The sequence below is a fragment of the Anoplolepis gracilipes genome, chromosome 7 (assembly GCF_047496725.1).
Source record: "Anoplolepis gracilipes chromosome 7, ASM4749672v1, whole genome shotgun sequence".
NCBI lineage: Eukaryota > Metazoa > Arthropoda > Insecta > Hymenoptera > Formicidae > Anoplolepis > Anoplolepis gracilipes.
In genome coordinates, this window is record NC_132976.1 from 7,033,264 (window position 1) to 7,059,366 (window position 26,103).

General features: G+C 35.2%; 1 protein-coding gene across 6 annotated transcripts in view; it reads left to right on the plus strand.

Annotated features, from left to right (window-relative positions):
* Tei (irregular chiasm C-roughest protein teiresias) overlaps nucleotides 1-26,103 on the plus strand; it is a 324,556-nt gene that overhangs the window by 88,814 nt on the left and 209,639 nt on the right. For all 6 annotated transcript variants that reach the window (XM_072896416.1, XM_072896415.1, XM_072896413.1 and 3 more), the window contains one exon: nucleotides 16,055-16,096. In XM_072896416.1, coding sequence (XP_072752517.1) covers nucleotides 16,055-16,096 — 42 coding nt within the window. The remainder of the gene's footprint in view (nucleotides 1-16,054; nucleotides 16,097-26,103) is intronic.

Sequence of the window (26,103 nt, forward strand, 5' to 3'; positions counted from 1 at the left end):
GTAATAATAATTCACTTTATCTTGAAATTCATTGTAGTGCCAGTAATATGTGAGATATTTTGCAAAGTATTAAATGTACCAACACTGTGAACATACGATACTACTAGGGAAAGTAACAACTTACTTGCTTATCTTTCTCTGCAACTTACTGCTCGAGTTACTTGTTTGTTAGTTCTATATAAATCTAACTTGTGATAATTATTAATGCAACGTGTACCTACTGATGTTGTAATTTCAGGTACTCCTAGGAAAACTTTATTTCTAGTACTTGTAAATGGGTTTCTCGGGTTTTTATCAAGAAAGCTACATTTTGTGACAATCTACCTTGTATATTTATAAAGATGAACACAATAGTATACGTTATCATGTATATCAGTTTGTTTTCTTTCTTTCCACTTTGTGGACTGGCTCTTGATTATGTCGTGATTGAGATTCATGCTTCTCTTGCAGTTACTTGTATAGCGTATTGCAAAGAGCTGCCAACTGGAATGACGGATGCTTCTCATCCGTCAGAATCAACAATCCAATCACATTGCAGAGGAATAAATCATATACAATGCACACTGTTGTCACGTAGGAGGAACCACTTTTATTCGATTTCAAATGTTTTTAACAATAAGTGTACTCTTTTTAACGGCTTGTCACGAAATTAGCGACAATTTAATTTTGATATAAACTCTCATGATTGATTGATTGATTAATTGATTGATTGATTAAAATTATAAATACAAATATGAGTTGATCATAAATACCTCTTTACTGAACAGATTTTCATTACAGAATATTGGTAATTATCATAAAAAGATTATAGTCATTAATTTGATTATTAAAAAGATATTGTAATATTATTTTTTATTATTATATATTATTGTTAATCTTAATTATTCCGGCTGATTATAGTTGAGTGGTGAAAAGTTTCAAGCCCTTTCACGGTAGTTCTTACGCATATATAATTATATATTTATTGTTGGTGTGCCCCTTTAAAACTCTGTTAACTGCCAAGTACTGACGTCTACATGTTACTTGCTGAAAACTTAATCTGCGCGATCTACTTCTCGCGCTAAAGTGCGCCACGTAAGACGTGCACGACAGCACCTTAATTAGGACGATGGATGGTGGAAAAGCGTAAGAATGATAGTTTTGAGATAGATAAGCGTCGTTTTCATTTATTAATATTGCGTCGAAGGAAATTACAATGTAGTAGTTTGTATTTTTTTAATGTTTTTATTTCTAATTACATTTCTCACTACATTTTCTCGAATTACACGTGTTGCGTCATAATTATTATTGCTCATTTAATTAACCTAGTAGCTTTTAGAAGAGAAATGAGAGTAGTTACTATGGAGAAATTCACAAATTATTATCATCTTTTGATCATTCGACAGCGCGTTTGTTATAGACAGAATGCATACGCAATCTATAATATTTTTTTCGTTTCGAAAACTGCCCGCGATTGCGCGCAAATCACGATAGCTTTGTTTCGAATGCTGATCGTGCGGAGATTCATGAAATTCGCGGTCCTCCGCATCGATGCGAAGTTTCGATTGTGGTTACGCAACTCGATGTCCAGTGTTCGGCATATCGCATTGCTGATCATTGATTCGAGATAGATAGCATCATTTCTCACCGCCCGCATATCAGCTTGCGTTTCCAATCGAGTTTCCATATATTTTCTGCAACGCAAGCGCCGTAAAAAAATATTACTGTCACTAGCATTTTTCGCGCACGATAAAATTTTCTTTTAAAGGAAGGAATTATTTGAGAGATTGAGTTAAAACTCTTTTCTAATTTAAATTAATCAAAGTAAAGGCCGAATAAAAGATATTTATTTATTATAATCTCAACTTTAGTTCCCCTATTTTATTTTTATTATTCGACGATGTTTCTCTTTGATCATGCATGTCCAATGCCAACTACTTGTGTACATTTTTTTCAAAATAACTCAACAAATGTCACTCGATATTCAGCTGTGTCCTTTGCGGTATGCTCTAAGATATTGCAGTGTGTCTGCAGGCTTTGATAAGTTGGCCAACGTCACTGGACAAACACATAAAGCGAATTAATGAGACCCTGCGTGCGTGGCGCACTTGTAAGCTCCGCGGGACTTGAATAATGGATGAACTGACAAGACAAGCCTCGCGATATATCCAACGGTCTTTCCTTCGTACTCTCGATTATCTCTCGGTTTCCTCCTTCCGTCCGTTCGTCACGTTTCTTCGTGATTTTCGACCGCGCATCCGGTCCAGCTTCTAAAACGACCACCACTGTGCGTCTCGCTCGAGACTAGCATTGCAAATGCGTTTGATTTATACGCGCTTGCAACATATGATTTAAGCGTTAAAATGAATGAGATGTATCATATTTTTACACAAATTTTGTTAATTTATAAATAATTAAACTTAATAATTGATATTAAGTTTGAGATCAATTGTCATTTTTATGTAAATAATGATTTTTGCAACCGAAATAATATTTTTTGTATATTTGTTACAGTAGAATAAAGTCATTTAAAAATTCAAAACTCTGAAAAGAAGTAAAAGATAATGCATAGAATTAATCTATCATAGCAACAATCTAATGTAATACTTCAGAGAAGAGCACACTTGCTAAATTACTACTAATTCTCCCTTTCTAATTCTAATTTTTTTAAAGATAGTGTTTGATTAAATTTCATCTTCTTAATGTCGCGTTCGACGTCGCATCTCATTTATTCGACAAACTTCCGGAAGACAGGGCAGTCGCGAACAAATTCGCGCAACAAGGACTGGTCAAGTATAGCGATTCGAAGGTTGGCCAAGCAGATATCGGAGATATCGAATTTCGCGTATTCGCTTTAATGGGCATCTCGTGTTCGGACCTGAAAAGAAGAACTGCAGACGGACGAATGGTCGAGCAGATAGATGAAGTACCGGATAGTGTCTTGAAGTTATTTAATTAGAGAAAGGCGACTCTCTCTCTCTCTCTCTCTCTCTCTCTCTCTCTGGCGCCGCGGTGGGGAAGAGCAGGGGTGCATAGCAGAGGGTGGCCGGAAAAGTGGAGCTAAAAGGTAACCTCGTATATACTCTGTATATTGGGTGTACCAAACTTAAATCGTCTCGAGCGCTCAATTTTCAGACGAGTTTAGAGTTCGAATTAGAAATTAGAAAGCCGATCGTTGTCCAGTCGCGTGAAAATTTATAGCGATGTCAATCATTGCCGTGACATTTGATGCTAGATATTTTGACAATTTAAATTCAATTTTACATCGAAAAGATAGAACTTGAAATTTAGAAAGCGGAGATAAATGTGAAACAACTCTTCATTTTAGTATTGAGTATTAAATAACCTTTTAAATATATCTATAGAATTTCTATAATGTTTTCAATTGTAATATCTTTTTATCAAAAATATTTGATACATCTGAGCACACCTTGTATACAGACTAGAACGATAAAGGGGAGAGGAAGTAAGGCACGGTTGTATCTACAGTGAGAGGTTGTGCTCGAAGGCGAATGGAAGGTCTGAGAACACGACATAGCTGTAATGATAAATGAGATTCGAATCATTAATTAACACTGGGAGACCTCTGGTGGAAGGTGCTGTTCCGTGCTTCCAGCTTTTGCCGTTGATGGCTGTCAGCTTAGATTTAGATAACGACACAGCACCGTTATTATTGTTCGTTCGTCTGTCGAAAATGATGATTGTCATGGCATCTCGACTATGAGAAATGTAAATTAACTGACCGGTGAGTAGAGTAAATAGGAAGAACCCCTCTTATATGTACACACACACACACACACACATATATATATATATATATATATATATATATATATATATATATATATGAATTAAAATTAATTGTTATATTATTATATTTTTTCATACAATTTTTGTATACAATCCAAACGAATTAATAAATATAAAGCTATCGTAGTATAAGAATCAAAGAATTTAAATTTTAAGTAAGTAAAGCATTTTGTTTCTAAAAAATAAGAAGAGTGCTTAAACTATGCATTTTTACAATTAAAGCAAGAAATTTATTATGTCGCTTTCCTGAGAATATATACAAGCTATAGCAGAAGAGGCAATCTTAATTCTTAATGAAAGTCTGGATTGTTGGAAATTTGGATTATGGTGGAATCGGATTATAGAGATTGCATCGCAATTTCCTAAGAGTTAATGAGCAATCGATGTTTGCTGTTACGAATTGCTAATTCCTGTTTCATAAAATAAATATTTAGGATAACATTATGTTTATTATAAATAGTTATATGTATTATATTATAGGCTTTTTGTATAAAATCAGCCTTTTTTTACAAAGCGCTAAATGCTTAAAGAGCGACGTTTTATAAAAACTAAGTTTCTTGAAATGAAGCTGAATTTATGAAAAGTTTATAAAAAAATATATAGTACTATTTATTGTATATTAATTATATATCGGTATCGCCGGTTAGGTAACAAAAGTGAAAATGCATCAACGAGTTTAACCGAGTACCGGAACGCGACGTGCGTAGTTTTCGTTCGTCGCGATTTTCCAAGGTTTTCCTGGTTGTCGGTACTTTGATTTCATACCACGGTTCTCCATCTTCTCGATATTGCCTCGCGACACTGTCCGTCCTCAGGCACTCAGGAAAGAAATTCTTATTTTAGACCTCACCGCACTGGAACCTTTCCACAAGAGGTTTTAACACGAACAATTTTGCGCGGACAAGAACTTTCGTAAATCACGTACGATATTGCACCACAGTGTCGTTCACCATAGATTCAAAGCACGGAAAAAAAACTGCCGAACGAAGATATTAATTGTCGGTGTAAGATTAATAAAATCATTTTTTAACGCTTTTCTCGATACCCTGACCTACATCAGTCGTGTAATTTCCTGATTTTGTAAGAATCGAACAAGTCCGAGTTGAAAATACTTGCGCACGCGTATAAAGCAATTGGGCCATCACCACAAGGATAACGGGTTATATTTCCTGATCCTGATAACATCGATCACGCATGACATAATTTCGTTAAAAAGTCAATATTATACTAGCCAGCAGCACAATAGATGTTTTATATCTTATATTTATATTTTAAATGCTGTCTCTCTCTCTCTCTCTCTCTTCTGAAATAATGACTAGAACATATTATTTTACCGCAATTTATCTATTTAAAAATTAATACGCTAAAAGACTATTTTAATCTTTTTACTTATTTTTTTTATATGTGAAATAAAATTAAAAATATTGGGTTCTCTCTTTCTCTGTGTTTCTATTTAATAATATAAATAATAGTAACATACAAAGGAAACAAAACATAAATTCAACTTTCAAAAAGTCAATAAGAATTATATACCTACATATATTTATTATGTTGTTTATATATTTTTTTAATTCATTTCATTTTATATTAAATTTTTAAAGAGTTTAATGAAATCTGTTTTAGAACATATAATAAACACATAAATCCATAATAATTAAATATTAATAATAATATTTTAATTATATATAATGAGCTAGAGAACAAAATATGTTGGTAATTTCATAGAAATTATTTAGCTGCATCTCGCGCCAATTATAACAAATTTAGTATGAAACTTGTGGTTACACATCAAACACGTTAATAGTTAGCGCGAATTTGCTAATTGATTTTAAAGCATTGATGTATGTTACATCAATATTACGAATATTTGAAACTTTATATTATATATATTTCGCAATAGTGCTGATAAGTTTTGATATTTAAATTTCATTAAAAGTTGAATTTTAATCTTCTATGTTAGACAAGATTGTGTTATTACCCGTTTGATTTTAAAATGCATATTTTGTTACACATTTTTATATCAGAGCACAGATAAAAATTGAGTAGGTTCCGTGATGTTACGTTACTCGATGAAGGCTTATGGCGAATCGCACGAATGGCACTTTAACTAAAATTGTTCGGCAAGACTCTTATAGTTACCACTTTTCTTCTCATACAACTTCTCCTTTCGAATAAACAGCCCTCGATGATAGCCATTTAGTTTTACGGAAAGATCTGCATATCAGAATCCTCGGCCATAACCGTCGCGCATGTATTCCAGTTTTCGCGAAGAAAAGCTCGTGAGTCTAAAGGTGTCCCATACCAATTCTCGCCCCGCCTTATCACGCGCGCCATCGATTCAGTTCGTCTTCGGTTCTAACGTTCATTTATATTCCACTCGTCTAGCACAGCTTTCGACTTTCCGGAGCGATGGGGAGGGAGGGTGCGTGGGTAATCCTGTTGCAAGTTTCGAGTAACGATTTGACATTCGCCATGTATAGCAAGTATACCCGCCGTCGGAGAATCGACGACCCCTATTAATGGTTAAGGAAACGCGCATAAGATGACGAACATGGTTGCGTAAGCACTCCATCCTTCCCTTGAGCACTCCATCCCCTCTCCCTTGGAGGTTTCGTTAATATCAGTTTCACCGTTCGCTTGCGTAACGAGCCAATTCCCTGCCAATGACTTGGGAAGACCTCCCCTTCCGCTACTTTGCCCAGACATATCCGTCGCTCTAAGCCACCTGTGAAACCCTTCTGGCGTTCCTAAGTGACTGCTTCGCTTGGTTTTAGTCAGTTTGTGTCAATTCAACGATGGTAATCGCTGCATATCGACTAGGATGTTTTCGTAACGTGAACCCGCTGATACACGAAGCTTTCTCCGTTTGCGTTTACGTAACGCCATATATATTTAATAATAAGTGACGTGTAATATTATTATATTATATATTGTGATAGAATCATTTATGAAAGAAGGGATTGTATTTCAAGAGATTCGTGCATATTTAAATAATTTCAATATCCCGCGGGATAATACTGTCTTTCTGTGGCTTCCGTAATACTGTTCTAATAACAATCAGAGAAAATGCAGTATTTTTAAGATTATTCGACGCTAAGTGCTAGCTGTAATAATAATATGGTTTCAGCGTAAAACAACCGACTCTCTAAGATTGAATAAATCAAGAGTGTGACATAATCTTATTATAGAAATAGAGTCACTCAAAACGTGTGTAGTGTCATCTACGAGATTATTTTCCAAGAAAACGTTAAATCTTGCTACTTGTGTCGCGCATGTGCGTCGACAGATTCTCACATCAACCATTACAGTGGCGCGTTCGGAATTCTCTATACGGGGAATGTTTATGAAGCCTCACGTTCCGGCATATTTATTAACGCCGTTATTCGCGCCTGTGCATCGTTTAAACAGCGTTTCAATTTTATTATTGCTTACGAGCGCGTAATCGTTATTTTTACGCAAGATTATACAAATAATTGCGATCGCAAATTAATCGTGAATGTACGCTTTTTTTACGTATATTTCTATTTGAGTCCTTTTACAAGGCGTTATGTGGGTTATAAATTGTTTTTTTTCTTACTTAAGTTTTTTTTTAAATTCTAAATATTCTAAAATAAAAGACAGAGAAATAAAAATTTTAAAGTTATAAATTCTCTCCTTCTTCCGTTATATAAATTCTGTCTACATTTTATGTGCTAATTTATATACATATATGAAAAAGAACATACGCTATTCAAACGATAAAAATGTCATTATCTTTTTTGAATGTAACCATATTAACATCCTGTATTTACTTACTTCTTGAAATTTTCTCTTCGTACATTTCTCCATTATATCCTTCATGAAATTCGTCTTGTCCCATCTAGAGCTTGTTAGCAAACGCATTTAGTGTTTGCTTCTCTCCTCTCTGCGGCTCCTTCTAATACGTTTATTGACTTATAATTAACGTTTTCCCTCCATGATTTGCGAGTGATAACTTATATCACATATGTTTTCTTCTTAATGTTAATTCGTGAGATTTTACGATATTTTAGTGCTCCCCTTGCTAAATAAAAAATAATTTTTTCTTACGAACTCTGTAAATTTTAATAAATAATTTAAATAAATTATGTTAAATTAATTAATATTTAACTATTGAAAATTATGCTAAAACTTCAAAGATTTTATATTTTAAAAGGAACTATAGATATACATATATATTTTACGATGCAATAATTAAGAATTAAGTAGTTGAGTCAAAATATTACAAAAAGATTTTTTTTCTATTCGTTAAGACAGTTATATATTTTTTTATTCTTTTCTATTCGTTAAGACAATTCTATATTTTTTGATTTTTTTTAAATATTCAACTCTCCAACAATCGGTATACAAATATCTTAGAAGTAACAGCCTTTGTGATATACAATATGATCCTTGCACTGCAGTTTACGAGTACAAACTACCAGTATTGGTTGAAAAACACGTATCCTTGCTGTTGCATCGATAAAATTTTGCTGCGTTTGGTACGATATGTCTTAAACATTCAAATAGCGCAACAAGCGTTACAAGTACAAATTTTGTTTTGTCGTAAGACTATTTGTTTCACTAAGACTCCTTAAAATATTTTCTTAAAATTTTTTTCTCTTTTTTTAGTTAAAAATTTATTTAAAAATTATAAGAAGATTATTATAACTTTTATTATGACAGATTACATATACAACTTTATTACAAAGTTATGCATTTCTTTTCTTGTCGATTATATTTGAAAAAAACTGTAACTGTTGAAAATTTTTTATATGCGAGTTTTAGTGATACGATACTTCAAAAAATATTTAACATTCTCGCATTTTGCAACATATTATATTTCATAATTTCATAGTTTGGTCGATTCGCACCGAAACAGCTACATCGCGGTTAATGCATGCTGAAACGCAACGCCACCCTTCCTCCATTTTCATCTACTGTCTATCTCTTCTTTTTCGCTTTACGTTTTCTACCTATTGCTATCTGCTATTTATTCTTCATGCCGCTCATTCAGTTCTATTTGGCGTATTAGCTGCCACGCGCGTTTACCACCCTAACGTTCTCGTTTACCAAGCCGATTTAGGAGAATCACTATCGCGGATGCATGTGCATACACGTACATGAGACGCGTCACAGCAATTTCAAATGAATTTTCGTATTTTCAACGATATAGGTAGTTGGCGCTTCGCTATCATCTGCAAACGAGCAAACGCAGCTTGTATGTATGTATATGAAATTGGTGAGTCTCGGTGACACAAACTCGTTATTTTTCTACGCGGCTTGGCGCCCGCGATTTGTCTTCCATCGATTTTCAAAAGTCGATATTTTGCTTGTCGATCGTACCGAACGAACCAATTTTACGCGTAGTGTGTTTATCGAATTTTATATTTGCTAGTTATTAGATTTCCATTTGTATGCGTGTGCGAAAATAATATACTGTACATTTTCTATGTATTTTAATTAACTTTTTAATGTTCTCTCGATTTTTTTTACAAAAGGTAAAAACAATTGTAATATAACATTTTCTATAGAAATAGTACAATTATTCTATGGGAATGAAATAAACTTTGTTACAAGTAATTATAGTTTCTAATACATTATGTTTTTATATTGTTTTTATTCGGATAACGAATATAATATAGGTATTTCTTTTTCGTAAATTAAATATTTATCTTATAACATAGATATTGTTGTATCACAATATTCTCTCGTAGCTATTCGTTGCAAATTGCGCGCATATTAAGCATAACGGATATTTCATTATTGGAATGAGATATTAATTTCTTTCTAAAGTGCGCTTTTGGTACGCATGTGTTCCCTTTGACAGTTACAGCTTTGCTCAGTTTTTATATAATGGATATTCCACTCTAGTGAAACGATAAATCCATGATATTTTTTTGTTTTGTACCGATTCGATATCAAAGACAGGACTCGTTTCGCGCGTTTTTGCACAAAAATTGCAAACACCTACTTATTAAGGTACTGTGCGTAATCTATATCAGAATAATATATAAGTAAAAATTGTACGTGTAATAATTAAGACATGTGTACAAACATTGCATAGGATTGTGGTTTAATCGACTTACGAAAAAAGAACATTTCTAGTTTGTATTCAACATAAAATGTGTATTGCTGCGTATGCATATTCTTTCATGTATATCTCATTCTGTATGATATGATTCTAGAAATATGCGTATTCAGAGAAAATTTCAAAGAAAAATATATACAAAGAATACGTGTCGCTCGTACATTTTGAAAACTATCCGTTTAATTTGACAGTTCCGCTTTGTGCTTGCCTTTTTTTTATGACGATTTTCGAAAACGGAAATTACTTTCCAGCGCATAGCACGCGAGAATTCGTCCGCTTTGTGAATTACATCAAAATGGAATTGAGGTCTCTCTCACGAATTCGCAAATGATCCCGGGACATTCCGGACTATCGACCGAATTTGCCGTAAAGCGAATTAACTCGTAATTGTATTGAAATATAACCTAACGTGGTACAGCTAAATTGTTCGTTTCACGTTCTAAAATTACGTTTAGTGTGATACTAGCATTCTTCTAAGGAAGCAGATATCCAAAAAATATATTCGTAATATATCGTAAAAATAATACAATATATTTTATTATTTTTTAAATATCTACAAACATGGATTTTTTGTGACAGCATAATTAATATTATCTTATAATTAAATAAGATAGGGAAACATTCTATATACTAAAATTGCTGCTTTATCAATAGAAATTCTATATAAAAAAATGCAATTATTTTGCAATAAAAAGTTTTCATAGTTATTTATAATTAAACATTCTCTGTAAATGCTATTGATTTGATTAATTAATTTTATTTTAATTCAATATAAAATCACAATATTCTATGTACGTGAGTGTATCAAGAAAGTGTCTTATTGTTAGTTTACATTTCTCTAAAAAATTAATTTTTCTACTTTTTGGAATGGCCACTACATATACGCATTACTCTTCACAAATCATTTTTTTAATAATAACGATAAATCGAACGGTTAAGAGCGAAACGTGGTCGAACATCGCTGACGACGATCTCGTAAAACAAAACGCGAGACTCTTTTTCCGGTATCGGTTCGCAAAGTACGGTCATCATACTTGGAAACGGCGTATATCTATCGTCGCGCATATACGTGAAATATTTTGCGGCTTCAAAGGCGTTAAGGAACCATCCTGAGAATATCATTCGCCCTGGTCTTCTCTTCTCTTCTCTTCTCTCTCTTCTCTTCTCTTCTCTTCTCTTCTCTTCTCTTCTCTTCTCTTCTCTCTCTCTCTCTCTCTCTCTCTCTCTCTCTCTCTCTCTCTCTCACTCTCTCTATTTCGATCGTCTGTGAGGGTTGCTGCCACCGGTCGTTCATCCACGGGGTGTAAATGCGAGGTTTAAGTTGGGTGCGATCTCTTATCGGTTCTACGAACAACGCGAGTCTACCCACGTTTCCCTTATCTTTCTCACTTCTCTCACCCGTGGAATTTACAACCTCACTCATACATACGAACGATACATATTGTCGTTTGAATGTACGTGGTATATGTCGGTATCAGCGAGCTTACCTCTATGGATGGCGACCATCGACTGTCGTCGTCCACGTTGTCCTTTTCGTCGTCGTTTCTCTCGATGAGGACGTTTTTCACCGTTTTTTCGCAGATCTCGCGTGATCTTTTTCCACGGATATAACCGCCGCGTTTCTCCTCGTTGTTACTTTTGCGATGATCGATCAGCGTTCGCGTACGTACGTACGTTCTCGAACGAGTTCGAGTCTCAGCGATCGGTTCGAGCTCTGTGTCGTAAATCGCAGGAACAGCGATCGATTCATCATCGCCGGTACGTTCTTTCGTTTCCGGTTCGGATTTACGGAAGCGAAACTTCGGGCTCTCGATTATTTTAGGATCGATTGTACTAGCAGGTGCACGATATGTGGGGAGAGTGAGTCGGGCGAGTCGAGTGTGTGATCGGAGAGCGATATCTTTTACGGACGTTGATTGTTTTGCACTGTATATATGTAGAAAGAGAATCAATAAGAAGTAATTGACATAAGAAGTAATTGAAACACATTCAAAGGCAGCGCTTATACTTTTATAGAAGATATACTTTTCTTTATTTTTAAAAAATGATAATTATTATAACTTAAGAGTTGTAAGTTTTTTTATAATCATTTGCATATTATTTCACTGTAATTAAAATTTATTATGATATTTACAATTTTACACGTAATGTTACAACGTACTATTATAGTTATAACGTTTCCTTTTTCTGTAATATTTCTTTTATATATTTATATATTTCGCTATGTGTAATATTGTAATTTCGCTATGTGTAAATATTAGCGCTTTTGGCAACATTTTTAGATATTTTATTATATAAATTTTTCTCTAATTTTAATACTTTTGCTGATAAATAATCTTATAGAAACATCAATTTTTTGTGATATTCCAAATTATTAACAATATTTCAAATATGCTGGATTTTCTATTTCTTGAAACAACTATCGCCTCACTATAAACAATAAAATGTAATAATAATTTATTTCTCAGAAATGATAAAAAATGTATCGATTGCCAAGATCTTTATAAAGCGACTGCTAAATAAAAAAGTGTAAAGTTTCGCTATCTTTTTAAGATGGCAATATCGTTTGTTTCGAAAAGTGCTTTGTTAAAGCGAAATATTGCCCTTTTTCGTTTTCCCTTTCGAAGCAAAAGAAGCTTATCGGTCAGAACCCGACTGTAGGAATACCGTGCATACTCGTCGAACTATCGTCCGTTCTCTATAGTCAGCCGCTTCGAAAACTCAGTCAGCTGGACGAAGCCGAAGTAGCGAAAGTTTCCCAAAACTCCAGTGGCGCGGCTGAAAACGGGCGAGATTGAAATACATTCGTTTCCCTTTTCCCTTTTCTCCTCTTTCCCATTTGCTCTCACTATCTTCGTTTTGCGCGCCAGGGATTCGTTGTCTTTATCCCGGTACGCTATGTCGGATTTGTAATTCGACGACTCGAACCAGGCTCTACCGTTGATATCGAGCTCAAAAGCAGATAAAGTTCGAATGTGGACCAGTCGTGTGTCTCCCAGGTTAATTCACACGGTTCAATTTTCATGATTACAGACGAAAATCATCCAAAGTAAAAAAGTCATTGATTGCATAAAGCGACAGAAGAACTTCAATCCTATAAACCGATTCCCTTTGATTGTTATTGATAGTATACAAAAAACATGTACGATACGAATTGAATAAATTAAATAGAAATATCAAATATAAGATTTGAATAAAATATCATTTTTTTTTAAGTAAAAAATAGTGATGTAGCGTTTTATAGAAACAGAACCAATCTTTGCTTTCCTTCATTACATGTGATTATTATGGAATTATCTAGAGAGAAGCGTGTAAACATTTAATCCCAAGTGACTAAGGTACTAAAATATTGGAAGGTTTCCTTTCGCTGGTTATATTACTGGAATGCGCAACTTGAATATTAAAGCGGAGTACATGACTATACATCCAGTTTAAATTAAAATTAATTGAGTCACATTATCAAACTTTGTTTTAACAGTTTCATTGCACAGATATATTGCACAGATATTTGGATTTATAAAAGTCCATTTTCTGTTAGCAAATTTTATATCAAATTAGCTTAAATAAAATGATTATTATCTTTATTGCTATTTACAGGAGGTTATATATTACATATTGTTATATATTTTGTTTTAAAATCCCTCTCTAAAAAAGGCATATTGATAATCGTTATCGCTTTTCCGCGATGCTGATTGGTTGTCTCGCAGTCTCGTTGTCAAGTGCGTTTTGTAACTTGCTTCGCGCGTGTCGTCTGCAGCTGTCAAATTTTGACAGTTTGTGTGACAATTTGTAAAAAATTTAAATTTAAGAAAAATTAAAGAAAACGAAAAAGAGAAAAAGAGAGACAAAAGAAACATATATTATATATGCATGTATTGTATATGATAAACCTATGTATAAAATTTTCCCATGATATTATATGTATATTAATTATGTAATTTATATTTGTATAATAAATAGAAAAAAGAAGAGATGGAAGAAAGAAGGAGAAAGGATATAATATTAAATAAAGAAAGAAAAAGAGAGAGAAAGAAAGAAAAAGAAAGAAGAATGCTTTCTTAAAGTCAATCGTAAAGATTAAAATTTAATATTCAACAATCAATTAGCATTGCGGAAGATAATCGTTAACGCTTAACTTTAACATACACTATATACCTAACCATACAACACAATATAAACACAAACAAAATAAATAGCGCGCGCGTAGCGCGCGTTTAAACTGTTCTAATACATATAAATCTTATATATTGTATATATTTTAAAAAATTCTCTTCATATATATATATATATATATATATATATACAGTATATTTAGAAATATAATTAAAAAATAAGCGTTTATTTTTAAAATCGAAAGAATCCTTTTCTTTTAAAATAAATAAATAAGATTTTTAATAACATAATAATAAATTAATAAAATTTTTAACGATGAATTTCCACATCAAAATTTGATTATGATAACTGAAAGGCCTTATCTTTTTTTAATATCACATTTTTATTTTAAATCGTAACATTCTTCAGATTGAAATGTTACTTAACATATTAAATAGCTCTAAAGTTTAATTTGCCATGTCCATTGTACCAAGCAAAGGAGTTAAAAAATTCAAAATGAAATATACGATATAAAAGAAGTTACGCGTGGTGAACGTACACTGCTGATAGCATTGCAAGTACTTTTATTTTACACTCAACCTCTTCAAGTAAAGAACGGGAAGCAAACACGTGCAGAATATTTTGTCTTTCTTCAAAAAGAGTTCACATGAAGCATTTTAGAGAAATATATGCCTTTTCCGACTGATCCCTGAGGAATATGGGGGCGTGTAAATCCGTAAATCAGCTTGCTACTTATCGCAACTCCCTTCGGCAATATTTTTCACGAATGACTCGTCAAGTTTTCAATGTTGAAGAGAAGGGATAAAAAAGTTATTATTACATGTTTTGTTTCAAAATTAAAGAAATAGAAAAATTTCTATTGTATTTATAAGAATTAATACAATTTAAATTTTGAATATCTTTGACGAAAGAAGGATGCGCAATATAATTCTGTTTTTTTTTTTTTTCTAAAAAAAAACAGAAAATATTTATCAAATGTTTAAATTAACATATATTGTTTAGAATAACAGAAAAGAGAGTTTCTCATCATACTTTCAGATGTTTCGTATCATCTTAGAACCTTTCTAAAATTATTAAATAATTTATTTATAATAAATTTATCTCATTTACTCTCTCATATGCAGCAGTTAATTCGTTGATCTTTGTTTAGTAATTTTCAAATAATTCGTAAAATTAATTTAGTTGTGTACGTAATTTAGGAAAGGATCGTGAGAATGCCGTTGCAAGGATTACACGAGGGCCTCAAGGGTTGCAACTCGTAGAATTCGAAAGTTTAGATTGTACCTCCGCGCTGGCCCTAACCAATTGGTTTAGTAGTTTCAGCCAACAACAATGGCAGAAAATGTCGGCAGAATTGCGATGCACCAGTCACGACAATGATTTTGTGGTATCACAAGCACAAATATAGTTTGCTCCAATTGAAAAACATTGACGTTATAAAATATACGATATGCTATATAAAATATGTTTTAATTATTTTAATAATTATTATACAAAATTTCTTTTAATAAATTTATCAATAAAACAATGAAATAATTTTATGTAATGTTACAATAAATTGATATCAAGATTAATATTTCTCATCTAAAACGTTGTGGTCAAAGAACAAGTTATTTGTTTGCTGTATTTTATGCGCGCGCGTGAATTGTACTATAAAATAAACAAATATTTTGTTTTATCTGAGCATGGAATTGATAGTGCGAACATTTACAAAGTAAAACCACAGTACATGTACATATACTGCTATTTAAAATGTTTTTGCTTTGCCATAAATAATTGTATATTCCGTTTTACTAAACTGTTTTACAATCTTGTTTGTTAATGTATATATTTGTAAAAAATTTGATAAATATATAATCATAATTATATTTTTGCAGTTACCAATATCATATACATATATGATTATGTTCAAAATAATGTACTAAATTCTTCTATATATTATTCTTTTCCTTTCCTATTTTTGTCAAAAATATACACTGCGCAATAAGTGATATTTTTTTCTATGTTTAATGCACCATATATATATAATCGTTTTAAAACGACTCCTTCTTTCTCTTGTTGCAGGTTTAAGACAACGGCCTGGACCTACGGATTCTCCGAGAGGAGGTGAGTGTGCTTTAGTAAAAGAATAATTATAATAAAAATAAGAATATTTACATCTTCTCTGAAAAAATTAACAATATAAAGTTTACTTTGAAACATTATTATTTTCATTTCATATTATCACACACACACACACACACACACACACACACACACACACACACAATGCAATAATATTTTAAGTGTAATAAATTCCAAAAATCTTGAAAAAATTTCAAAAATTGGATTTTTAAAATGAATAATGATAATATTATGTTGTTATTCTGTTAGTATATGCCAAGAATGTTTATATTCAATTGCGTTGTACGGATTATGTTTATATTGCAATATTAATTACATTTATTATCACTGTATTACCATAAAATAATATTATCTTGCAATTATTATATATAATATAATGTTTATTATTATTCAACACGATTATCATGCCATCGATTTTGAGCATGCAACCGCGTGATTTACACTGCGCACGAAACATGTTACATCGAGCATATGTAATCCGGTGTGCGATAAAGAATGCAGATACCGAAATCGATTTAGCGGGCTTTATAGACATAAAATTTTATTCGCAAGTACGTTCAAACCAAACGCGAGTGTTAATACCCTTGACCGCTAGTACTACATTTCCTGTGCGTTCATTAGCGTAATTGACGCCAAGCCTCTCGATTAATGGAAACGTTCCGCTGGTGCAGGTGAACATGGGACAAACGGATGTTACATCGTTTCATTAACTGAATCATACGAAAATAAAGACATTAAAGCGCGATTATGGTATCATTAAATTTAGCACGCTCTTCTGTTACATCGTTTCACATGCAGTATTGTACGTATTTTCGATCGGACACAGACGGAATTTGCGGCGCATTTGCCAATCGGATGATAGTTATACAAATTGCATACACTGAGATTACAGTATGGCAGTGGTATTTCGTGTTATTCGTGTGCCGTAATTCCACATGAGCCCGGCTCTAAAAACTGTTCGACTGTGATCGCATACTGCGCAGCATGAAATGGCGCGTCCAACGAGAAAATGTTACAGATTTCGTGACAAGCTCTGCGAGTGCTTTATCGGTACATTACGCCCGTACAAACGGCCGCTCGCGTTTTACGGTCGGTCAGGGGTTCATAGAAGAAAATTGAAGCGTTAGCGGCTTTTCGCGTGCTCGTTCGCAACGCAGTTGAAACGCTATCTTTCCCCGTCGCTAAAACGCGCCAATTTTTTGACTTTCGACCATGTCGCGTTCAACCGCTAAAAAATACACGACTGCGGCGCGCGAATTATTTCTGTCAGGTTTCAGTTTTTATTCGGACTTGTGACATTATTCTTTCACAAAAATAATCGAGTTTTGCCTGCTCGCGTGTAAACATATGGCCTGTTCAATCCTAATTCGGATTGCTTTTAATCGACTTTTTTTTCTCTTTTTTTTTTCTTTGATTGCGGAATAATATGCGAGATCAAAAATCTTATATTTTCCCATGTTATTTATAAACTACTTAACCTTTACAAACATATTCCAATATATGTATATAAATTTTAAATAAAGATTAAATAAAAATAGTCTACAAATATTTTTCAATAGACTATCATCTTTATGAAAACAAATTAATTTTGATATATATCATTAATTGTTGATGAAAATTAATTTTTCTGAACTTTTTAAAATATTTTCTGTAATATAAAATCTTTCAATTTATTTCAAATTCATAAATACTAATCATACAAATATATCACTTAAAGTATGTTTAGTTTAAATATATATTTAAAAAGATATATATATATATATATATTAGTTGGCATATTCAAATTGGCTGCTTTGACAATAAATAAAAATTAGCTGGAACTTTTTATCATAAATATGATTGTGGCACAGGCTCTTTTTACCACGTACGTTTCTTACACGGTAATGTAGCGCGTGACACTATTCAAATTGAATCGTTTGTTCCGATTCGTAGTCGTCGCCATCGATCGCGCCCGATAACTCTATTCTGTCGATTTCTTGAGTCGGAATTCACGCTGTATTGAAAATTCGCTATTTATCCGACGCATGCGGAACCAAAGACATTTCTCGTAGCCTCTGCAGCGACTCGTTAGAAAGTAATATATTCCGTTAGCGGCATAGGCACGGACGGAATACCGACGAGAAGAGAGGTGTCCTTTTTACGCCAACGGCCCGTACGGATGTTCTCATCAAAGGGAACACATCTATCCTTCCCCGCTGCCGTTCAAGAGTAAATCGCTCGTCGACCCTTTCTCTCTCTCTCTCTTTTCCGCAGAGAATTAAATTGCGTCCGTTTCTCTTGCAGCGGCATCGCTGAATTTTTAGTTCGTTTCTGAAGCGTGTTTTACTGTAGCACGTTCGCACGGTCGCGACGCTATCGTAGACACCCGGCGAGCCTTCACAATCGCGGCGGAATCGGAATTGGAAATGAACATTCAATAATCCAGGCAGTGTATAGAAAGTATGATATATACATGAAAAACGAAACACCTTTTAATGCGGCACACACAATTTCGTATTTATATTAATCTCTTACACCACGAGGAAGATAATTCCATTGTTTTTTCCACGTTGTATTTCAAGCTAAAATATTGTTTTTATCTCTGTTGAAAAAAGGTATATCTTAAAAGTTATTAATATTATATTTACATCAAAATACCTATAATACGATTGTCCAATATATCACAAATGTAATTATTTGGGATGATAATAATTCAAAATTTTTATCTCTAAAACAGTAAAAGATTAATAATCTTTAACAAATATTGCAATTTTTTTTTACAATTAATTAAAAATATCTAGGAGGAAATTATAAAAATTTACTTCCGTTATTCATATTTCATATTTAACTCAGTACATTTTAGTAGAGCATAAAGTATTATTAAATACTATTAAATTCATGACTCTTCTCTCGCGTATTCGTGCTTGATTCATCCTTTGCGCAATAGCTTTTATCTCAGTATAATAAAGCTTTATTTAGATTCGCGGTAAGCTGATTTCTGCGTTGGTGGGCGAATTAATCGAACGTCAAAAACGGCGATAAATCCTGTTGTGCACGCAGCCGATTCATCCGCTGGCAGATGGCTTAATTTAAACGGCGGCGCACGGAAGTCTTCCATAATTACCGTCACAATCGAGGTTTTGTTCCATATCCGCGACAGGATTGTGTAGCACGATATGCGCGGATGTCACGCTCGCCTCTGATGCGACCATGTCTCTTCCTACTCGCGCTGTAATTAAGGTCGAATGATATTCGCCGCTTTGCGAAAGTTTAGATTATTCTGTCGCGAGCGACAACGCGTCGGGAACAACTCGATCATTTTTCGTCGCCCTCTTATCCGTGTTCCTCTCACTGCCGACTAGACAATCTGATATAAGCATTCGAAGATAAGGATTTTCTAATTTTTTTTCTGATTTCACACTTCTCTCTTTTCACGTAATTTACGTTATTAAAAATTTAAATGCATTTTTATCTCGCGTACTTTTTTATTATATACTATTATATTATACCATTGCAATGGTTCTCATTACACGTTTGATTTGTCGAAAACATTTACTATCATTTTGACATAAATTTCTTGGATTATGAAAATTAGTTTAGAATAATTTGTACAAATATATTAATTTTACGCTGAAATGGTTGCACTTCAACTTTAAATTTGATAAAGAATATTGCTCTTATAAAATTGATGTAGCATTTCATTGCACTATACAACCGCTGACGCTTTTCATCCAGTTTCACCGTCGCGGAAAGCTTACATCTTCACTCGAGTATCATTGCTTTAATAATGTTATTCAATTGTGCTCCATTCCCGCGAAGGATTCTCGACGGTTCATTTCGTGTTCGCGTGTTATATATATCTGGGGGGGTTTCGGGTCGCCCATTTTCGTAGTGGTTAACGTAACGTTTGAATCTAACGCTCGTATCTAATTCTGTTTAACGGAGTGACCGAGATACATAAACGACGACGCCGCGTCATCGCGACGCGGCCGCGCTTGCGGGAAAGTTTAAATTATCCTGTCCACCGGGAGGAAGCATCTCTTCTCTCCGCGGGGAAGCGACTCGGATTGGTCGAGTCTGATTAGTTCGGCGGTCCCTCGCCTATTTTATTCTCTGTCTCTACTCCGCTCCCTGTTCTATCGTCGTCCTTTTCGTAGTTTGGTAACTACCGCGTATCTAGAGAATGACTGGCAGTAGCGCAAGGTGTTGCTACGACTTTTCTTCCGAACGAATTAACCAGAAATTGCGAAAATTGCTGGAACTGCGAAGGTGCGGTATTCACTTCGAATTCCCTTGTCTTCTTTTCCTCTTTCATTTTTTTCTTTTTTCATTTCATGCTTTTTTTTTTCTTTACCTTCCCTTTTTCTATTAAGCAAGATATGAAGTTGTACCACGTACGTAATGACGATTTTCGTCTCGTGTTTAATCAAACCTCTGTGAGGTCTTAATGTCCCGATGGTTTCGGAAGCCCGTATCAATTCATATAATGAACGCCCGGAAGGTGTAGAAACGGCTTTATGGATCTCGAATATCCCGAGAGACGTGGTGGGCTTGGTTTAATCAGCTGGCGGATATTCCTACGATATACACAGCAAATTCAGAATCTAGTCTGCAAAGTGGCGGACTATAATCCAAATGGAATTCCTCCAGGTCATCGAAAGTTTCTTAATGTGTATATCCGCGGTAGAAATAATCATTGAGAAACTTCTTTAACTAAAAAGTTAATTACTGCGAACATCGTATTGCAGAATTTTGAAGAAAAACGTTAATTGACTTATTTTCCATAAAATTTGATTATAATGATTATTATTTAAATCGACAATTGTTGCATAAATATCCAAGTGTAATTTGGATAAAATTTGACACTCTCTGGATCAATCTTGCGCGATTAAATATGATATATTCGAATAATTGAAAGGTAATTACGTGGTTACAGAATACGAAAATGTATAATGGGAAATGAGTGTCTAGGGAGTCGCCACCTGTGGCGACGACCTGGATCGGGCCCAGGCGCAATGGTCGCATCGTGTCGCTGCCATAAACTATCGCTTCCGGTAAATCACGTTCCATATCTCGCCGCGTTGATGTGTATCACGTGAATTAATATTTATGGCATTACGTTGACCATGTCCTCTCTAGCGTGCGCATGGCTGAATGCGTTTTCCTGATGGGATGGAGAGGAGGAGGAGGGGGAGAGGGAGGAGAAGGGGGAGGGGGAAGCGAGGCGCGTTAGGATTGACACGAGATTGCATTCGTATCAAAATGTACGCTATATGGATGTCAGATGGTGCACCCTTTCCCCTTCGATCGACCGCTTCGAAATAGCGGCGTGGAAAAAATCGAGCCGAAATAAACGAGACGGGAATGAAACGAATTTAACGAGCCGTGGGGTATACATCAAAGAGTGACCGCATAAGAGGAGCGAGAGTGCAGGAGGCGCGAGTTCTCTTTTTTTTTTGGTACGGATCGCCGCGGCAAATAGGATGCAGGATAAACCTGTCGGATTATCTTCTACGATTCATCACGTTTCGATCAGTCGCGTGACACAACAGATGCTCACGTAGGCATACAAAATTTGGATTTCGCGTAATCGGTTTATTTTTTAATCGCACGATCAGATTTAACTTCCGTTTCATAGGATGTTGCTCAATTTTGATATCTGTGTTGTACCTCGATTTCTGATATCGACGTGTATTGTGCATTAATACGTTTAATGACAAAAATTTGATTAAACTTAAATGTTATTAATATTTGTTAATAAACTTAAACGTTTATTATTCCTTCCAATCGAAGTTGTGTAATCTAACCGATTACCAATCTTCTTTCGTTTGACATGGAAGACACATTAGAATGTAATAAAGTGTCTTCCTACAACTTTTTCAGAATATAACTTCTCTCAAAGAGTTTATCCGCGTTTAAGCACACGTTTAAACACATTTTAATGTAGGAAATAGGCGCGTGCAAAGCTTAGAGACTTGTGAGGTAATCTTATTGCGTTTGAAGTACACAAAGGAAGTGTTGTACTAACGTTGCAAGAACGTAACGCTTGCAGCGAGAAGTGCAGAAATTTACTTCGAGACAAACGCGGAAGAACGCGGTGCGCGACTATTATTATTCTCGTGTAGATCTCTGCAAAGTTCTGCGGCAAGGATCTGCTGAAGAGCGATAACGAGGAAAGCGCGAACTTGCTTCTCGCCGAGACGCATTCCACACTAATTCGCTCGAGCAGCAAGTAGTGTCAGTACCAGATGTTAGACGGCGCCATTCGGCCGAGCGTCTACGTTTCGATCTCATAACGATGAAGTTTCTTCCAAGTTTGTGAAAATCATGACAATGGCACTGACTAAAAATTTAGAAGGATTTTCCAAAAGTTATACAATACACATTGTAAGAGTATTCGATATTTCTCGAAACGTCTTCAGAGTTTTCCTCCCTAAGAACAGCATCTTTTTATACAGCATCTTTTTATGTCTAACGTAGATTTTAATTAAAATTAAACAAAGTATCCCGAGTACGAGAGAAAACAATATAATTTTAGCATTTCATCGTATTACAGTCGCGTAAAAATAAGCATTGATATTTCAGTTGAAGAGAATGTGAAATAAAAATAAGCCATTATTTTTATCTGAATAAATCTGAAGAAACAAGCAACTTGTCGTTGTATATAGATTAATCATAACGATGTTACAATCTTTACGATGCTGTTCTTATGGAAAAACAGATTACATACAAATCATAAAAACAGTTATAGGGACTTAGCCAGTTAACTTAGCTGCGCACTAAAGTGGAATTAATGCAGTTTCGTAGTTTTATTTGCGCTTTCTTTCGTTCGCGATTTAATTATCTCTTGTTTCTGCTTCTTCTTGACAGACATTTTAAATTGGGTTACGCGAATAAATTTTTTTTCTATTTTTACTCGTCGGTTTCTTTTAAACAGTCTTATGAAATATTCAATTGTCGGTAAGCATTAATTGTCGTAGTTTTTGTGAAAGTAATTAGATTTATGATATTTTTACAATGCTCAATGTTAAAACTAAAGACGAGCCAACGGATTGAAAAAAAAAAAAAAAAGAAAAAAAGGCTTAATAGTTTATCTCTGTCGTTAGCCGCGTTCATGAAAGCGTAAGTCAGTCTTTTGCGCACTCTTATTTTCTCTCTTGGCGGAAGTATACCCGCCGGTAATGCAACTCGCGCTATTTAATACCGGACCCCAGCAAAGTATTTCCCGGGACCGTAGGGGCAAAACTCAATTAACAAAGTGGCTCGTCATCGTCTCCGGCGTCGAAGCGAAATCCGTTTAATGCACTTTATCTTTGTTGCCGCAGCAATGGAAAGCACTTGAAATCCGTTTAATACACTTATCTTTGTTTCTACAGTTTACTGGGAGCGTTTTGCTTTCAACGTTTATTAAGTTACTACGAAAGCGTGGCAAGATGTAGAACGCGAATGCATCGGCATACACAGAGAAGAACATTTGCCGGATAATCTTGTCGACATGACGGGGACTACTGTGTCCATTCGCATAACGTTTTTATATATACATATTGTACGCATAGTTTATATCCTTTCTGTCATCTCTTCTTGTTTCTAGTTGCGATATAATTAATTCCAGACAAAATTATCTTTTTCAGACAAAATCGTCCAATGTGACACAATATTACGCGAGATATCACTGACACATGACTAAAGCTTCACTTCAAGTATTTTTCAATAGCACCTGCTCGTGTAAAAGACTTGCTTCGAATTGTTTTGCTTTGCTCCAGTCTATTTTTACCATATAAGAGCCATCGTGCATTGGCCGTCTATACATTTTCTGCACAAAAACTCGCAAGATTTCTTCAAAGGGCGATCGACAGAAAGAAAGAGAGAGAGAGAGAGAGGGGGGGGGGGGGGCTCGAGCACCTATTGGGCTTTCGATGGATCCGGCAGAGCTTCTTTGTGCCACCGAGTGGATTCCGTCGTCACATTCGACAGGTGCGCGTACGCTTGAGGCTAAAAGTAGACGGCTCGAAATTCCACTTTGACTTTTATCTCCGAGACGTCTTGGAGCCTCTCCCCCTCCCCCCTCCCCCCGTCCGAGAAAGAAAGCCTAAAGCTCGTCGTCAAATCCTCTCCGCGCCATCAACTAACCCCTCCTTTCGTCGCGATTAATTGCGTCGAATAATTTCCGGATTCCGATGTACGCTATAATTCGTCTCGTCGTAAGCGATTCGTTGGCGAGATAAACGCGAGTCATCGGCGACGACAACGACTCGAAATTTGCAATTAGGTAGACGAAGCACCGACGGTAAAATCGTGTCCGGCCGGTTCGAGCGTGGGAAAACGGACACGGACAGTCAGCCGCCTAATGGAGACAATTTATTATTTTCAACTTCCCAGCGAGAGCCCCGGTACAACGGGTCGTTTCTCGCGTTTTCTCTCGGCGCGGGAGGAAAGCTGTTACGGTGATGGATCGTGGACCGAGAAGCAGCAGCCGGGAACGTGGCGGTGCGCGGGGATGCGCAGCGGAATGAAATCGGCCGGAAACGTGGGGAGGGGGGCGAAACTGAGCCAAGTCCGACTCGCATAGGGGGTTAACATGCAGGGGAGTGGTCCGAAACGATTATTTTACCGCATAATCGTACGCTCCATCGTCCCAGACGAGAGTTTCGCTTCAGAGAGGAATCGCTATTTCGTCAGCACGACTGATAACTTCGACGTATAATGACGCGACGTGACGGTGCTTTTACGTCTTCCTTCGCGCTTTTGTGCATCCGGAAGTGCTTGAATTTCGCTCGTGTCCTTTGTATATAAATGTTCTGTGAAATATTTCCCGCTTATGACGAGTGCTCGCGATTGTTAAATAAGACGAGTATAAATTTGCAAGAGTTAATAGTGCGTTTAATGTATTGTAACATATACATTTCAACGTGAAAAATAATATATTTGTATATATATATATATATATATATATATATATACTGAATAGAATGAAATTATAAATTTGAAAATTTTGAGAGAAGCGTTAATACATGTGGAAATGTAGCGTTGCTTTCTCTTCGATAAAGCGATGGCATGGAGTGGAATATCCACTCTCGGATGCTTGTATCATTATTCCGAGCGTTCAAACAACGCAACCGCAGTCGTAGAGCTATAAACGCCACCGACGAACTGCGGACGAACCGTCCAGCCTTTAATGCATCGCCAAGCGATGTTGTTTGTCAATGGCTACGGGACAAGGAAACTACACGCGCGCCCGCATACACACATGCGTTTACATGTACCCCAGAGTTAGCGGGGATTGCGAGTTGCAATTTGCCACAACTGGAATTCGTAAGGTTGGGTCTTGAATACGTGGAGGTGTGTCGAGCTAATTGGCTACGGGGGAGCGAACCGAGCCACTGGTTTACTAAACCGTTACTAGCAGCGTGGCATTTCGTATTGTGCGTCGTGCGCGTGAAGTTTCTGATGTCGGTGATTTTAATTGCGTCGAGAAATCGGATCACGATGTTCTACAATCGCGTGTCAAATTCACGGTTTCAAATGCCTGTCCAAAAATGTTTAAAATTGCCTAACGATCAAAAAGAAATATATGATATAATTTTATATATATGTAATTGTTTAACGAGAAGAAATGAATGACATTTCATTTTTTACCTTTAATTTTCTTTGACTCATTATTACATGATTCGAGACTTTATTCGTCAAACCATTTTAATTTTGTATATCGAAAAACAACGTTGTTTGTTCATTCAACGTACAGGGGTGTTTATCGTATTATAATATTTATTGTTTCATTCTCACGTTTCACACGGTCGGGTCATATCATTATTATTATGCCATTCGTGATCGTGGTTATTATATGAATTTTGAGCGTGGTGCGGTCTGATATTTTGAACCAAATAATTTCTTCGTATATGCTCACCTGTCATCGACATGCAACGTGCAGATCGGTGAATATCGAATCGCTAAACTTCGTTCGATCTTGCCGATGGCGTTGGGAAAATCAGTCGAAGCGCGGGTGGTATCAT